This window comes from Cygnus olor, chromosome 4 (genome assembly GCF_009769625.2).
Source record: "Cygnus olor isolate bCygOlo1 chromosome 4, bCygOlo1.pri.v2, whole genome shotgun sequence".
Taxonomy (NCBI): Eukaryota; Metazoa; Chordata; class Aves; order Anseriformes; family Anatidae; genus Cygnus; species Cygnus olor.
In genome coordinates, this window is record NC_049172.1 from 62164059 (window position 1) to 62182525 (window position 18467).

The window sequence follows — 18467 nt, forward strand, 5'->3', positions numbered from 1 at the left end:
AGCAGGGCTATTATTTGACAGAAACAATTTTTTGAACACGGTGTTATGTCTTATGTTGTGTTTCAGATTCTGACAGGTGCTTTAAATTTCCAACAAATTTGTCATTTATTCTTAATTCTTAAAAATCCTTAAATATGTTGAATTTTGGGACATGTGTGAATTATCTGGCCCTCCTTCATATACTGTAAAATCTTCTGGAGGGCAGCCAAGTTATTGCAGTGGAGGTTGTCCCAGGAGGAACTGGAGCAATGCTTTAGGAAAGGTCTGACAGAAGTCACCCGCATCATTTTACGGGTACTTCTGTGTTCTTCTCATCAATCCGCACCTTCTAACTGTGAGGCATATAAATCGCCATATTAGATTACACCAATTCTTCGACTAACAGCGGAAGTCATACTTAGCTTTTGCCATCTCAAAGTTAAATGCTAACCTCAGTTAGTCACATAGTTACAGGTAATGTGAAGAGACGGTTACCTCTGGATTCTTCCGTTCTTAAAGCAGGTGTCGAATACATCATTGTCCAGACTGAGATTTATCCCACCTAATTTCTTTGTACTGATGGCAGAAAAGCTAACAACTAATTTAGGCTAGGCAATGAGCTTTTAGAGATTAATGTCAGGTAAGATAAATTTCACACTAATGCTTGCTGCTGCAGGAACAGTCCCCATATACGAAAGACTTCTTTGCAGGTCTTCCAGCAAGTAGCTGCTGGATCGTACCAAAATAATTACATGCAGAATTGAGGGATATAAACCAAATGCCAAGTAATCCAAGGCATCTTTTTCTTTGTATATATTTACTATTAAAATATAGATGTCTAATATATCTCCTTATTTTTTCTTTTGCTTTAGGTAGTAACTTTGATGAATTGATCTGATGTGTGCATCCAGACAAAACCAAGTGTCCCTGAGAATACTGAGAATTTCAGCAAAATGCTTGGAACTTTCTTTGTGCCGGTGTCGGGAAGAATCATGCCTCTGAAATTCAGAAATACTGACATAACCTTGGTTTGGACTGCTGACTTAAGGAGTTACATGGAAATGAATATAACCTCTAAACGATCTGTAAGCTGGAGTCTAAATGGTTTGCACTGAAATGAGTAAATTGCTTCTTGAAAGCAGTGTATTACTCATTGAGAAAGATATACCTATTGAATGAAGCAGCAGCAGTGCAGCTCAGCAGGTGAAATACCATCAGCCTGTTGTGATACATTGCTTTCTCAACTCTATTTGTCTTCTATTTACTCTCATGTATATTTTCTTGGATGGAATTCATCACCTACAGAAATAAATATATTAAATAAGCCGCATTTCTACATAAAACTAAAGTTCCTACTGACTAAATTGCCTAGTGTATCAATGTGGTTATCCTGAGTATGAAGTACGTGCCAGTGGATAAATTAAACTGATTAGTGAAAAGTGAATGTTTCAGTAAATGTCTTAGTGAATAAATACGATCTGAACCTAGCAGGTGACCTATGGAAGGTAAATAAAAATAAAATATTATATGAACTGCAACAACAATAGAAACATACTCAGTAGGGAATGAAATAAGCTGCTTTTCAGATTTTTGTGTCTTTGCCTATCACCAAAACACAGAAATGCTTTTAGGCAGATTTATGAAGATTTGAGGAATGTAGATAATACTTTCAATCCTGACATCCATTAGTAACTTTTTTCCTTCGTATTGTGTGAGAATTGTGAAAAATTCTTTAGGACAGGTTTTATTATAAGAGGACTTATTGCCTCTGAAATTAATTTATAGCAATGTAAACCATATGAAAACCAGTAGTGAGAAAAGTGAAAGTATTTATTCAAAGAAATGTACTCATATGAGTTTGAAGATGAACTTTTCAACGCAACTAAAATATTTAGTTAGTTATCTAGGTTAAAAGTGTTCAACAGTGGAGCATGCGACTGACTTTGTCACTCTACCAGATCTAAAGAAATTTTGAGAGATTGTGGGGGCCATTTTGTTTCAAATAACTTTATTTCTGTATATTTACATACATATATCCCAAGTAATTTTATTTTTTTATACATATAAATATTTATATACTTATATATAACATATGAGTCTCATGAACACCAATCTTCTTAGTGTTGTTTGAGGGCTTCCTGGTGGTATCAGGTTTGTATGAGTTCTTGCATCCTCCTTCAGAAGCGCAAGAGCTGGTGCTGCAACAAAGACATGCTTTCTCCTGGCAGTTTCTCGTGGTGATACTAATTTCTCTCTGCTGACGGTAGACAAAGTGTAGCTGATTAACTTAGTCCAGATGCCTAACTTCATGTGCCACTATGGCATGTATGGAATGCCATATATACTGTATAGAAATCTGATTAATTTCAAATTTAATCCTAAAGAGATTCTGGTCTTTGTTATCCTACAGTATCTTGAAACCAAACCAAAGCAACCCCCACCTTATGGTGTAAATACTGGAAAGACTTCAGCCCAAGATATTTTCACTATGAATTCAAATTTAGGCAGAGGGAATACACCTAATGAAACATCATGTCATCGAAGTTGATCTATTTTCAAGTAAAATATCAGTAATAGCAATGATTTACTTAGGAAAACGTCTTGAGATCCTGAGTGAGGGCAGGGACATATGCTACTTGTATACATATGTTGTCCATACATGTAGTAAAAAGATTCTTCTTGCCAAAACCTATAGGAATAATTCATCAGAATTATTTTTTTTTAACAGTTCATGCCAAAATATTAAACTGTTCAAATAGTTACATAATCCAAATGGGAAAACTTAGCAAAGCTAAAATGACTTTTCTATGACTGTACAAACATAAATCTAAAATTATTAAGTAGAGGGAGGTAATAACTCTTGGTTTAGTTATTCCCATGATGTCATTTTCAGCATAGGTGTGGTTAAAATCTCTCTTTTATATTTCATTCATTTTTACTAAATTATTGCAGGGAAGCAGTTTGATTTAAGTTAGGATTGCAGCCAGTAACTTTTCATTACAATGCCCCATTTTTCTCTATTCAGTGGTGAAAAATTAGTTTTGTCTGAAAATTTCCAGATTTATGATAAGCAACAAGTATGTTTCTCTAGAGTCTGAAGAAAATCAGTCATACTGTTTTCTTAAGTATAGCTTATAGGAGATTTTCTAGCTTGAAGATGTGAAATATTTGTGAGTGTTGCCATAATAAAAAGTGATTTGTTGGTCCTCATATAAACTCCAATATGAAGTCCAATGCTGTAAACCTATTCCTATGTTATTTTCTTAAATTAAATATGTAATGAAATACTTTTATTAGTTGAGTTCGTTGCATAATGCATGTTATAGGCCCAATCCCACATCTATTGTGTGTCCTGGATGTTATGGGCCTGCTGTGATCCTCTGCTCTCTCCTGTGGAAATTCCCTGCGGGTAGCAGTGAGTGCTGCTGAGGGCCTTCGTTTGTGCCTTGCCTTGTCACTGCTGGCTGTGAGGAGCTGGCATAAATCATTGCTGTAAAATGGTGATTGGGCAGAATTATGCACTCATTTTGTGCTTGATTTGCAGATGTATAAATGGTTGTACAGTACAATGATGAACTGAATCTCTGTTTTCTTCCATATTTTTCACGGGAAGCAGCCCTTGTATAACACTAATAAATTTGATGTCTAGTTAGAAAAGTAATCCACTTTTAGTCTTCTACCACACCATGAAATAAAGTGAGGGTTGTACAGGCATTGCCACTTTGATTTGTGGACAGAACTTCACACCTGTTCACTGCATAAAGCAGCAATCACATACTCAAAGACACACACGTTAATGCACGGGGAAATGAGGGATCAGATGCGGGGGTGTAGATTAATATGCTGTATATAACTGTATGACTAATATTTCTTCCTTTTGCAGTCTCAGCAGTATTTTTGTGAAATTTTACTTGATTGTAGTTTTCTTAATTAAATCAAATACACAGAAAAGCAAACCAAACCAAACCAGAACTGAAATTTCCCCCACCTTGTTCATCAAAGAAGTGGGTGGGAGTAGGGGATGTGTAACACAGACCACTAGCATTTGAAACTGCTTGCATAACTGCTAGAAATAACAGATTTCTATGTATCTGGGTCTAATAAAACCAGATTGTAAGTTCTTGCAAAATAAGTGCATCTCTAAACATGAAGTAAAAGATGACCAGTCTTGACTTGAAGGTATTGAATATTGAAGGATGTACTCCTAGTTAATTTTTACAGTCCTTGATTACCACCATTGGTAAAAGGTGTTCCTCATTTCCAGTGGGAATTTTACAGTTTCTCAGTAGTGGGTCTTGCCATGCCCTTATCTGATGGAACCAAGTGCCAGCTACTACCAGAAATTTGCAAACTGTGATCAAATCACCTCTTAACCTTCCCATTGACAGGAAAACCAAATTGAGCTTGTTAGATCTCCTGTGGAAGAATTACATCTCCATGGGTAGAATTGCAACCATTTTTTTAAAGAGTTTTCCAGTACGTTTTTGAAACCTTGACATAAGTAGCAGTTTCATAAGTAATACTGCTCCTTATACCTACTTGTATTTCCAGTGGTCATACATCCAAAGCACTGTAGCAACAGCCTACTCTTATGACTCACATTAACTGGTTATCCATGATGTCCCATGTATCTTTTCCAAGTTCTCTGATTTCCTGAATGCAATCTTCCATCTCGGATTTGACCTACATTTATTTTATTGCATTTGGCCATATTAGAATATAAGTAAGTCTACTTTAGTGATGTGACTCAGTTTGTTCCATATAATTTACTCTCATTACTGGTTACTGTTCTATCAGGTTTTTGGCATCCATAATTTTTTTTTCAGCAAAAAGTTTTTATTTTCTTCCATATTTTTCACAAAGACATTGAACGGCATTGAAATAATAGCAAACCCACTTGGAATTACATTGAAAATACCCAACAGCATACTGATTCTCTATCTGCAAGTTTTCGGTTCTCTCAGTTTTCAATTATTTTATATGCTTAGTAACTTTGTTCTGTTCTTTTAAGACTGTGATTGGGCAGTCCTCAGCTAGTACAAATCTTCAGGCACTTGTTAGGAGGTTAATTGCTTAGGACTAGAGGGAATGGCCTCAAGTTGTGCCAGGGTTGGAAATGAGGAGACATTTCTTCTCAGAAAGAGCAGTCAGGCATTGGGATGGGTTGCCCAGGGAGGTGGTGGAGTCACCATCCCTGGGGGTGTTCAAGGAAAGGTTGGACGTGGTGCTTAGGGACATGGTTTAGTGGGTGATGTTGGTGGTAGGGGGATGGTTGGAGCAGATGATCTTGGAGGTCTTTTCCAACCTTAATGATTCTGTGACTCTATGAATATCTTTTGTTGGTGTAAATATCAGATGAGAATGTGCTTGTGACCTGTTCAGCTGAATCCTGAAGCAGACATTCCTATTTTATTCTTTTTTTCCCCTATCATTTTTCTCTGTTTTTAATGTATTTTCTGTCTTAAAATGACCAAAGATGATATTGCTGTCAATTGTTCAATTTTATTTTAATATCATATACAAAATATCCATCCTACATTCCAACTTTATATATTTATATAAAATCCAATGTACAGTATCTTAAATTTGTTTAAATAGTATTATCAACATAACTTTCAAGAGCAGTCAGTCCTGGAGTGATGCAGTCTTTTGTTAATTATTGTTCCTTTAGATATCCCTGCTGTTTGGTAAAGAATCCAGCTTAGATTCTGGAAACATCCATCTGAACTCAGATTTGGTTCCTGTCAAAGCAAAAATCAACTTCTAGATCGTTTCTTCTCAACTTTGTGTCCCACACATGGCTAGATAAAATCCTGTGCTGGAGTGTCCAGTTTGGGTGTGATTTGATGTCATCTGCTTCAGAGGTCATCTTCGTGTGATAAAGCATCGAGATAATCTGTATCGACATATAAGAGAAATCCAGAAAACAAGCTGTCTGCCCATGTTGGATCTGAAAAGAGACCGTTCTGGTCAGCATAGAAGATCTCGAGCCATACTTCATCTTCTGGCTGAAGGTAGATGACTGTAGATCCAGAAGCTACGTCGTGGTTTCCTGTGTTGGCATCAAATGTCTTTATCCGGTACTTCCCGTTGTGAACCAGCCCAATCGCAAGGTGCTTGTTTGCCAAGGTGATATCATAAGAAAAATAATAAATCCCTGGGATGGCACAAATAAACTTCCCCGTGGAAGGGTTGTAATGCTCACCCTCATTGAAGAGGACTTTATTGAACACAATCGGTAATCTTTCCTCAGGGTAGCTGGTGGTGATGCCAACAGAAAAGGCAGATTTCAACACGATCTGTCCACACTTACAGACCCCTGGTGCACCTGGCTCTCCTCGGTCTCCTTTATCTCCCTTAGGTCCAGGTGGTCCAGCTGGACCTACTTCACCTTTGGCACCAGCCAGTCCTCCAGGTCCTTTTTTACCAGACTGGCCTTGGTCTCCTTTCTCTCCAGCTGGTCCTAATGGCCCAGTTTTTCCTCTTAAACCTTCAAAAACATTTCAAGTTAGTTAATCATTGCACATATCATCTCAGTAAGTGATTGTGTGGGCTACTGGCTATGTCTCGACAAGCCAAAAAAGCAGGGTCAGAATTTCAAAATACTCCAGAAAATACTTCCAAAATCTTTTAATAAGTTTGTGAAAGGAATGGCAAGTTGGGACAGAGCAGTGCACCCCACAGCCAGGAGCCCCTTTTTTCTATACACATCCTTCATTTTTCCCAATTTTGTTTTAGCGTCTATACATAGGAAAGTTATGCCTTTACATTTATTTGCACATATCTCACTATATGCATATTTGGCATATCTAAAATGTATCTGGATATTTTCTTTCTCTCACCACATATACATGCATCACACTTAAGCCCACACAGGCACGTGCCCCAATTCATCATATGCACATATAACAGTGATGGGGAGAGGGCTTATTTTATTGTACAATGGTGATAGTTAACACAAATATCAATACCTGCGCTCCCTTTTTCACCTTTTTCTCCCTTCCTGCCATCTCTGCCATCTCTTCCTGGAAGACCAATGCGTCCGTGTGGCCCTGGGGACCCGTTAGCTCCAGGGGGACCCACGGGGCCTGGCAACCCGGGGATGCTACAAATGTATCTGGTGTAGTAATTCTCTCCTTTGAACTGGCTTTGAAGAGGTTGTTCGCTTGTGTAGATGGCAAAGCTTGTAACGTAAAGCAACACAAACATCCTTGGATCTGGAAAAAATGCATATGTATGAGAGTTTATGCACATTATGGCTCTCTAATCGCAGTCAGGCGGCTCTTGAGTGTGCTAACAAGCGTCACGCAGCGATGCATTATGCACATGTACATGCACAGGGAGCAAATGGGCATTTCCAAGTCAGCAGGATCCATGTGCAAGGCAAGGGGGAAAGCCTGCCATGTTGAACATTTTTCTGCTCATGGTGTATTTTGGACCAAATTTTGACATTTACAAAAAAGGAATCTTGATTTTTCAATGCCAAGCCCTTTGCTGGCATGTTTTATTTTGTCTCTGCGACCTGTATTTTGTATATTTATATATTACAGAGAATAGAAGTCTTGCTGGAGGGAGCTGTACCTATGCCAGGAGGATATGCCAGTGGGAGCAGCCTTTTCAAGTGAGGACAAAGCTTGCACCTTCACTTCATTTTGAAGCCCGTAAGATTATAAATGAATCTCCAGCCTGACTACCCATAGCAGAAACTTGCTAAGTCTGCAGAAGGGACACCACTAAGAGATTACAGCTTCAGTGCTTGGTTGTACACCCTGGTGCAGTCGGTCAGGTGGAACCAGACAGCTGCCCTGTGCAGAGCAGCTGCAAAGGGGCTGTCAGCCAGGTTTTCTCTTTAGGCCTGGCTTGGGCTGTCACATGAAACAAACTGAGTCACAATACCTTAAAATAAAATTCTTTGAAGTATTCTGTATTGTGGTTGGATGTTTTCATAATCGACTCAGAGTAAATTGGATTTCTCTGTTGCACAATATACACTGAGGGAATAAAGAAAAAGCACTGTACAAACAGGAATGTGCTGAGGAGTGGCAGTACCTGATATACAGAGGTGTCTGAAGTTAGTGTTGCATTAGCTGAGACTCAGTCATGGGTCAGGTGAGATTTTGTGAGTCAAGCTGTTTCTTCTAGTTCACTGGCTGGATTCTCAGAACATGTCTGTGGCGGGTTTTGTTTGGGTTGCCCATTCCTTCAGAGCTAATTTACAGCACTGAAGCAAATCAGAGTCCACTGGCTTCTGTGGGATGAAAAAGAAGATAGGGAGTGGGGGACTCAGAAAAATATCTTTGTGAAACGCCACCTACATTTATTTTACAGTGAAGATCAGATTCATTCTCAAACTCATTGTTAAAGAAATTACAAAATGATTCAATAAAGAAATTCTTCTCCACAGCCCCTTTTCAGTTCTATGATTGGCATTGACTGATTGATTTAAACAAAACAAAACAAAACAAAAACATAAACAGATAGATTTGCTTGCAGTTCATGATATTTCCTTGGCTATGACATAATATATGGCATGGCCAAATCTATTCAGCACGGCAAAAAAACAGCATATTCACACTCACATACACATACACACTCTTTACCAAGAATAGGAAATGTGAGGCTGCATCTTGATATTGATGGCAATGCAGGAAAAAAGCATGAAAAGATTGTTGTTGAAGAGAAGTAAGTGATGCTCCAAAATTATCTTCAGTGGTTTATATTCTGCTTTTCATATTAAGCATCTTGTATCAAATTGGCAGAAACCAAACTATTAATTTTGCCATCATTTGATAAAGACTTACAATACAGGCAGGCACAACAGCTTCCAAGAGTGGATTAACATATGAATGTGTAACATTACAGGAGAAGAGCAAATGATAACTCCAAGGCAGTAGTTAGCTATAAGCGCAAACTTCACAGCGACGTTTGCTCTGATGTACTACTGAGGGTACCCAAATAAAGCTCAAGGGTTTTCATGGGACTTAAATCAGGGACAACAAAGCTCTTTGCAGAGAAGAGTAATTTAAAGCAGTTAGACAGGAGGGAGCAGCTTGGAGGGAGCTGATGCCTTAGGCTGCCTGTGGATTTTACACAGAGCTGATGGATAAGAAGCACACACGACCTGAGGATCAAGGGCTGGAACAAAAACTGCCCTTTGCCAGATGAAAGTCTGAATCAACAGGCTCGATGTTCTCACACCGTGTTGTACATAAGCCAGGCAAAAAGAATATCAACAACTGCTGGGTTTGCCTACGTCCAGGATCTTCTACAAACCAGAACGAGAGCCTTCTCACAGCTCCTTGTCACTGGCTGGCCAGGAACTTAGTGATGTGAGAAGCTGCCTCCGGCTCCCAGACCTTCCCTGCTGTTCTTCTCATGTGTCTACAAGAAATTAATTAGTCTGGGACATGTGTATCTGCTAAGGCTAGGTGAAAAAAGCGATTAGGGGAAGGTAAGAAGAGATTTGTTGGGATAAGGTGTGCTTTAGAAGGCTGGGACATTGTGGTTGGAGAACCTGTTTGGGCAGGGAAAGGCATATAGGAATTGGAAAATGAAGAGTATGTGGAGCTTTCAGCTATGGATTGGGGGTCTTAAGGAGTGGTGAGGCTGTAAACCAGAAAGGTGGGACAGCAGGAAGGGGAACAGAGATGGTATTAGGAGAAAATCATGATAATGTTCAGGTGATGATGTTCAAAGTCCCAAATTTAAGCTTTGGGGGAATACAGAAGGCTACAGAAGGTACCCAAACAAATGACATTTGGGAAGCCATGTATTAGGCCACAGAATCAGGACCTTTTTTGCCCTTGAATTCTGACTCATGCATTTCCTCCTGCATAAAGGTCGAGTTTTAAAAGGAGGGGTGGGCAGTGCCTCTCTTCTTTATTGCAGCAGCCTCTTGGGAAGTGTCAATCACCTCAGACCAAGAAAAGATGTACAGCATTGAACCCATGCCTCCTGTTTCCTGGGGAGTGGTCTAAAAGGTAAATTGCTATATTGAATGTGAATGATGATTTATGGCCATTCTCTTGAAATTTCAGGCTGAATCAGGAGGCCCAAATCAGAGTTTTCAATTCACCTAAGATCATGGACTTAGAGGGTGGAGTAAAACCCCTCCCAGATCAATTTTTCAGGAGTCACCTATATTGCAGCAAAGCACTTGATCACATAGAGTTAACTGATAGGCAGAAAATGAGTCAAATATTAGACTTTACTTCTTGTTTCTGGTTGTCCTTTTCAAAAATAGATACTTTTGCCTGTAAGCTGGAATAGGAAACAATGTCATTTATATGTGCCAAATATTTTTTGTTCAAAGAAAAACAACTTTTTGAGGAGTTCATTCTTTTATCCAGATCACAAAGCCAGAATAAGCAGATGGTATTCTTGTTAACAGCAATAACAGTCATCTTCACCAGAGTCAGCACCAAAGATAATAATGATATAATTCTAACACAGGATTAGAATAATGTTCCTCCAGGTTTAGCAAGTAACATTTAAATAGGTACCAAATCCAGTAGGTAGAGCAAGAGTGCACGCCAAAGCTTTCACTGGAAGACTACAGGCATGCTCGTCACTTACATACAGTGATTTCTGGAACAGCTTTACTAAATGAAGGTGGCACGAGCAACAAGATCACTGCCCTTGTGCATGAACCTAAAAGATCATCTGATTTTTTTTCAATCTAAGAAATATATTTAAAAAGTTATTCTGGACCTAATATGCTGCAAATCTGTTGACATGACAGATCTACATTGGAAAGTTACTCCATACATTGCATTCCTATCAAACCTACATGCTGGGTAACAGGGTTGTTAGCATCAGGCCTTTAGAAAATGTCGCTGCATTTTCAACACACTCAGACTGTACTTGTTAACATTTTTTTAAGCTTAAGAATTAAGGGGTATGTAGCAAATTCCCAGTTTTGAGACTTCCTGGTATATGATCTAATCTTCCTCCCTTGTCCAGCTATGCACATCTTAATTTTAAAATTTACTAATTGGCATTGTTATGGAACAATCATAAAAGATTTCCCATCAATCTTTTATAAATGAAAGCTGGGTCAAAAGCCAGTAATTGTTAGTCACAAGCTATCCTGGCTGTATTCCTGCAAGCTCTGAGTTCACTTCCAGCACATATGCACAAACATCTGAGAAGGAGGGGAAAATGTATTTACCTTCCTTGTGAAAAAAGATGTAGATGAGAAATATTAATACTCCTGGTCCGTTCCTATCTGCAGCACTGGCAATGGCTTAACAGTGCAGAACATGACAGTGTGTACATCCAGTGCCTCACAAATTGCAAAGGCTGATACTCCTTCACATCACTACACCTTGCATCCCCACTGGGGGATGTCCAGGTCTTCTCCAGCTCTCCATCCACAGGAGATCTGTGGTAGAAGGAATGAGGTGGAGAAGAAGGTAATAAATCATGATGAGAAAGAGAGAGGGACACCCTTGACAATTAGCTCAATAACTGCTTTTCCTTTGCAAAACGTGGTCCACGTTTCCCCCCCCAAGCCAGTTGTGTCTACATATCCAGAGGGCCCAAACCTGCTGCTAAATTTGACACCACCACTAACCGCCCTATAAAGCTTCAGAAACAGTGGCATGGAGTTTAGCATGCGAAGCCCTGCAGGTTTTTGCATGGAATGATTTTTATGTTATCTAAAACACAAGCCTTCACTGGCTTTTTGTCTAGCCATTTTTTGTTGGTCATTCCCCTCCAGTTGGGCATGGGCTTAGGGATGTGCCAGTTTTGTTTTGTGTGACAGAGGTTGTGCTGGACTTCCAGAGCTCCACCCATGCCTTGCATGAAAAAATGAAGCCCACAGGTGGCCATTGCCACACTCCATGGGTTAGCTACACAATCCAGCAATCCTCACGTAGTTTCACATTGTCTTTATTTCCCTTAAGAGGGATAGAGTGACCTGAAACTTTCTGAGCACTCTGAACTTTTGATTCCCAGTCCTAGAATGACTGATCATGCCCAAAGGGATCAGCTAGTGGAAAAGAACATTAGCTAAATATTTCTGAGAAAACAATCCATAAAGGCCTTATTAGCAGTGCTGACATTTAATGGTCTCATTTGCTTCAGTGTGCACTCAGTCATGTTTGAACAGCCTCCTTCATAACCACATTGAGTGCAGTCAGATTCTTCAACCATGTTTTCACAAAAAAATAGAGAGCTTATAATCAAGACCAGAAGTTCAATGTGTTTGATTTTTAAAATATCAGAGCAGTGAGAGTCATTTCATTTCTCAGTCTCTGACTTGAAACATACTGTCTCTTTCTGGTTCCAGCATTTCTTATTATTTACAAGGTTGTTTTTGCTAAAAATGCCCTAGAATCCGATCAAGGCATGTATCAGTGAGATAGCCTGTCTCAGCTGGGGGGAATTTTCACATGAGGGCTGGCATGCGAAGCAATTTCGCCACTAACTGCACCAAAACAGAACGAGATAAATGAAACCTGACAGAATTTGTCTTGACAGACAGCTGAGAAGTTAGGCCATTTGCTTACAGTTTGCAATGTGGAGACAATAGGAAGTTTGCTTGCAATTTCCTACTTACTGAAAAATGGTCAGTATTTCACTCTGGAAGACTCAGGATCCTTACACCTAGGCTACAGACCTTTTCAAAAGGTTCCTTTATTTCCATAAAAAAATAAAGAGAGAGAGAGAGAGAGAGAGAAAGGAGCCATAAATCACAATAAGCTGGCTTCAGGAATCACTTGCAGTTTGCAGGTTTAATTGTGAATATGATCTGGAGACAAGCATGTGGAAACATACAGGCATCTAAACATGTGGATGGATGCCTAGAGCACTGTGTCCATCTCCTGGGGAGTTCCCTTCAGTTCAGGCAGGCTTCTTTGTACTGGTTCCTCCCCAGCCTTTGCCAGAGTTGATGAGAATTTCCATCTCCTATCTTAGATCATTCAGATTTCCAGCCTTGTGATGACAAAAGTGAAATGGAGAACAGACTGGGCAAACCATTTTGGATGGCATGGAAAGAGCTAAAAGAGCCAAAAAAAACCCCAAAATACCAGACTGCTGGGCACATAAGAACAAACAAGAACAAAATTCATAGATTATTGCCACACATCATAGGGGACTTACTTCCACTGCTTTGTGCTCACTTTCCTTCACGCCTGGGTTTTGTGGGTGAAAAGTGCATAAAAATCTCCCGTCATGAGCCCAGGGGTGAATGAGAGGGACCAGCTGGCAAAGTGAGCTAAGGACACACAGAGCAAGCTCAAGTTTGGGCACTTCACTGGATTTCTGGCTAAATGGCTTCTAGTCCCTGGGCGTGGCTTAATTCTCACCCACTCAGGTAAATGTCATTTGTTAGCCCACAGGCACCTCTGAAGTCTGATTCTCCTTCACCCAGTTGCTCCCTCGGTGACAGCACATTGTACCAAAGAGCAGTGTTCACCGTCTCATTCAGAGAAGGAAGCTCCCAGACCGTGAAAGGGACACTCCTCCCCCAGCACATCGTTGCCTTCTGGAAGCCCATCAGATGATATCACCCAGGCACGGTGCCTTTCTGGGAACCCTGCGGAAAAGCAGGCACCCGGCCAGGGATGACATCTCTACATCAAGCCCAGCAAAGATCGAAGGAGTAATTAATTGCTTGGTCAGGGCTAATCCAGCTGATTTGCCCTAAATCGGTCTGGGGAAGGCTCACACAAACTTCTCTGCTGGAGGAGCAGTGGAAACCATGGCATGGGGCAGGGAGCAGCCAAAAGTGGTGATCTCCTCTCCCTGTTGTGCTCTGTATGGAAGAGGTCACCTGTACAGGGTTTGACAGGAGTGATTTTTTTTCACACTGCAAACACTTACAGTTATGTTAGCAACATTTTAAGTGTACAGAGGGTCCCTCTGTGCTGCTATTTTAACACAGCAAGCCAATTTTCCAAGAGAACTGGAAACTTTGCCAATGCGGGCAAATCCCCAACTAATGCTGGCATGGCAGAAATGGCTTGCTAAACGCTATTTGTTGTGGTCCCTTGATTTCATGCGATATTTGTAAATGGTCTCCAACATACTGGGGAGTGCAAATGTAGTGTAAAGTCACCTTTCCCTTCTCTGTAAAATTAAATTGTGACACCTTAATTTTCTAACTCCAAAATTTGGATAAGTATGCATGTCTGGCAAGACAGTTGAAGATTGATTACTTTTTATTTATATGACACTTAGAAGATGGAAGGCATTGTAAAGTTCCTATAGCCTCAATTTTATTCCTGCAAGTGTATGTGTAGCCACATAAAAGCAGGAATTTCTGGAGTGCTCCATGCTGGGAGCCAAGGCAGATGCTGCCAAGCTGTGCTCCCATGAATGCAGAACTGCACATACCAGCAGGGCTCAGACAATACAAGCCCTGAAAAAATCTCATTACAGCTCTCAGGTTTCTGCTTGAGAACCTTCACAAGATAACTGCACAGTCATGTGTTTGAGAACAGGTGTAGCAAACCTGTATTCTGGAATTAGGTGTTCCTGAGTAAGAAGTAACTTTGTGGTGCTAAGACCTTTGGGATCATTTATGAAAGTTCCCTGAAGTTTCAGTTTATAAAAAGCCTATGTCAGACCCAGGCTGCACAGGCTTACAGAGCTCTGTGCCTGAGCAACGTGTAGCCTCCAAATGCTGCTAGATTTCTTGCAGGACTAAGTCTGCAGGGCACTGCATCATCCACTGCCCAGACTTAGCTGCACTGTCTCCATCTTCTGAGCTCTGGTGCACCATTGTCATAGAGTCATAGAATCAGAACATCCCGAGTTGGAAGGGACCAAAAGGATCATCGAGTCCAACTCCTGGCTCTGCACAGGACCACACAAAAATCAGACCAGACGTCTGAGAGCGTTGTCCAAACTCTTCTTGAACTCAATGCTTAGGAACACCAAAGGGGGAACCTCAATATGAAAATTAAGCGTGACTTTACGGAGAGGTGGTGGCTGTGAAGCTGGACCTCACAGAGGTGTGTGTCTCAGGAGGCCATGTCTTATCTACAGAAATGATAGATGCATTTAAAAGCTTAAGCCTTACTCTAAACCAGTGAAGCTGGAACTTCTGAAAGACTGAGGAATTTTGAAAACGGCACCAGCGCTTCGAAGCCTTACGTGCTTTTCAAAACACCACCCTGCAAACTGAGTGAAATCTCCTGACATAGGACCATGTTAACAGGTGTCTGAGCCTCTGAGACTGCCAGGCTGCCACATTCTGTGCACCCTGAAGGTCTGACATAGGACTTGTCAATATGTGAGATAAAATCCTGGTCTGGAGATCAGCATAGTTTCCTGACAATTAGTGGCTGTGTGGAGACAAATCCTGGTCCTGTGGAGTGAGCCTACCTCAAAGCTATTACTTCAACAGCATTACTCCTATATTTACACTGGAATAGAAAAAGGGGAATTTGGCCTGTTTCAGTCGCATTTGTGATTGTTATGGTTAATGTCAGATTCCGGAGATAGGGGCCAGGAAGATATAAATATAGAATGAAATTTATGTAATGTCTGCTTTTGGGTAATAGCATGTTTTTTAATTACACGTCTTCCTGATTAAATCAAATCTTTAAATAACAAGTTGATTTTCAGTGAGATTAACATCTTTGTGAGACTGAAGGACACGCATGTTAGAAAGATAGCTCTAAACAGTTTTGAGCCATAAAATAAATTAAATGTCAATCCTATATGGCGCAGTGCATTCTACTGAAACGAAGGCTTGTGTTTCTGTACAAGAGCAGAGAGGATGATGCGTCGTGCTTCCCATCACGCTTCACAGAAACAGCAGCTCCAGCCAAGCCCACCCTCTGGCACCCACACAGCGCCTGCATTTCTAGTTTATGGGCCTGATTTTTGACAACCTCACATCCAGTGTAGGTGTGTGTGTCAGGCTAGGGCTGGTTGCTCCCCTGGGAGCGGTGGGAGCCCCTTAGGATGGCAGCCGGGGCCTGCCCACCACCCCAGCAGGGAGCAGGCCGTCAGGAATCACTGTGGGGTTGTGTGAGGCCTAGCATCAGCCCATGGGTGGTGGTCAGCCGGGCTGAACTGGGTCCTGGGCCATGGCAGGGTGGGGACAATCCATCCCGTTACTGCCCTCCTGGCTCTGGAAGTTGGTACTTATTCAAAGAGGAAAAAAATAAAGAAAGCGTTATGACCCTGGTCTGGCAGCTTGAGCCCACTCTACACTTAGGGAAATAATAATTTTCAGCACAAGGCATGTAAAGATCTGTTTAATTCCGTATGGATCCGTGCCCCTCTCCCTGCTGCAGCATTCACCGTGCTGCATGGCTGATTGCTGCCCTTCAAGATTTGCTCTTTCTTTCATCAGCCTCCCGAGGAGAACCATTTCCGTGGTGGGCTGTTTGGATTTGCAGGCTCTCCATCTGAATTATTATTATTATTTCTGAATGTACAAACTGCTATGTAATGTGAAGATGTAAGTGTCAAGCTTGTTGATTTGAAGAAATGTTTGGATTGTTCCTACAGCACATTGAAAAATCTCAAATCCATTAGAAGAGCTTTTTGCTTATTGTATTTCTAATACCGACACTAATCTTTTTCCCTCTGTATTTCTGACTTGGACATTTCAGGCAGGCAGCTTTAAATCTCCAATAAAAAATATTGTGAAGAAAAAAATGTATTATTTTATTTATATGTTTTATATTTTACACAGATCTTGAAAGGGACAAACTAATGCTGTTGTATAGAGCATGAGTCTATCAATCTGTTTTGCCAACTATTATAATCTAGTATAGATCCTAATTAAAAGATTTTCTAACAACTCTTTAGAAAGAATTTAACAAGTAGAAGATACTGAAAAGGAGAAAAAAGGAGAGGAGAGGAGAGCAGAGCAGAGCAGAGCAGAGCAGAGCAGAGCAGAGGAATGATGAATTCACTTAGAAAAAATGAAATTTTACTGAGATGATAACTTCAATTTGGTACACATAATCATTTGTCAGCCTGATTCTGTACATACTGAAATCAAATGGAAATCTTACTGAAGGTGTTTGATCAGATTCACAGAGAGGAAGAAAGAAAACACAGCACAGATTTTTCTTTCAGGAGATCTAATTTCTATTTCTTGATCAGCTGAATGTCTATTCTGTGCCAATTATTTAGGTTTATGTGCTTCTGTTTCTTCATCAGTAAAACAACAACATCAATAATAACAGCGATAATATTGCTCTGGTGATGTAAAAGCAGGTTATTTCAAAAGCACTTTTCAGATTCTTCCTTTCCTAAGTTATTGGGAACTGACATTTCATATTTCAGATCAGTTCTCTCATGGGAGATTAAAATGGATGAAATCAGCATAATTCTTGCAGTTTCTTCAGTGCTGTGCAGATGACGTCTAGTGCCTGAGAGCTGGTCAATTTTGACTTCATAACAGAGCATCAGCCGTACCCCTGCTTGTCATTAAGAACAAAATTCAGGCCTCATGGAGCTAGGCATAGCTCCATCAAAACCAGGTGTCTTGTATTTATATCTGGCCTCGAAGGTGTGTTCTCACTTAAGATCTTGCAGCAATAATTTTACTGTTTTTTGACATTCATCCTATCTGAGAGGTGTTTGTTTCCCTAGGTTCTCCCTGGGGATATCATGAAAAAGGTGCAGCAGTCAGCCACCTTGACACTTGTTGGAAGGAAAGGCTGACCTTGGGGTGCTGAGCAGGGGGCTTTACCTCAACTGCATTCTCTATGTTCATGATGCCTCTGGGTGACCTCAACAGGCTCTACATGGGGCATAAGTGGGCATTCCTGGGTGGCCAGAAGGTCTCAGAGTGTTTGGCAACCAATTTCATTTCATTTTCACTTGAACATGCCCTGATCTCAGCCTGCCAACAAAAATCCCACTTAGCCTTGAGTCACAAGGTGTTAGAGTCATTCTAGGAAGATCCTGCTCCATCTGGTCTTCCCCACATTGATCAAGTTGCCACCATGTGGCAGCCGGCATGGATGGAGACTTCTTACCCAAATGCAGTGTATATTAATGTATATTTGAGTGGACCAAAGGTTGTGTGGTGCACTGTGCCCTGGGGGTACCAGCTGGATTGGCCGGAGACAGCACCAGAGTTATTCCTCTGGGGAAGGACTAAAAGGGAGATGCAGGTAGCAGTGAGTCCCATCCACAGGTGACACAGTCTTGAGGTCACATCTGTAGTGCAAACAATCCAAGAGAGTGGTATGTAGGAAGTTGTGCCAACATATGCATAATTCTTTTAAAATAATTGTGATTATAGATAACCCTCTGTGAATCCATAATCAGTGAATAGGACTTTGCCTTATTTTGATATCCAGACTTTTGTTCAGGCTTCTGATTCAGGTATATATTGGTATAATTTACAATGACAAAGATAAACTCAGTGTTACTTTACAGCTGCATCCCCATGACAGCTGTGTGCCATAAGCCTTTTTGCATTTTAAATAGCAACCTTGATTTAAATGTATTATTTATCTCTTAAGAAATTCTTGCTACTCTAAAAGAAACTATGCCAGAAT

The 18467-nt window shown here is 40.6% G+C and overlaps 1 protein-coding gene across 2 annotated transcripts in view; it reads right to left on the reverse strand.

Moving 5' to 3' along the window:
* Nucleotides 1–5478: 5478 nt before the first annotated feature.
* The window catches only part of C1QTNF7 (C1q and TNF related 7), a 51464-nt gene continuing 38475 nt past the window's right edge, over nt 5479–18467 (reverse strand). For both annotated transcript variants that reach the window (XM_040556337.1, XM_040556336.1), the window contains exons 2-4: nt 8029–8227; nt 6951–7196; nt 5479–6469 (exon numbers count right to left, since the gene is read on the reverse strand). In XM_040556337.1, the coding sequence (XP_040412271.1) occupies nt 5838–6469; nt 6951–7188 (870 nt within the window). In that variant the 5' untranslated portion in view covers nt 7189–7196; nt 8029–8227 and the 3' untranslated portion in view covers nt 5479–5837. The remainder of the gene's footprint in view (nt 6470–6950; nt 7197–8028; nt 8228–18467) is intronic.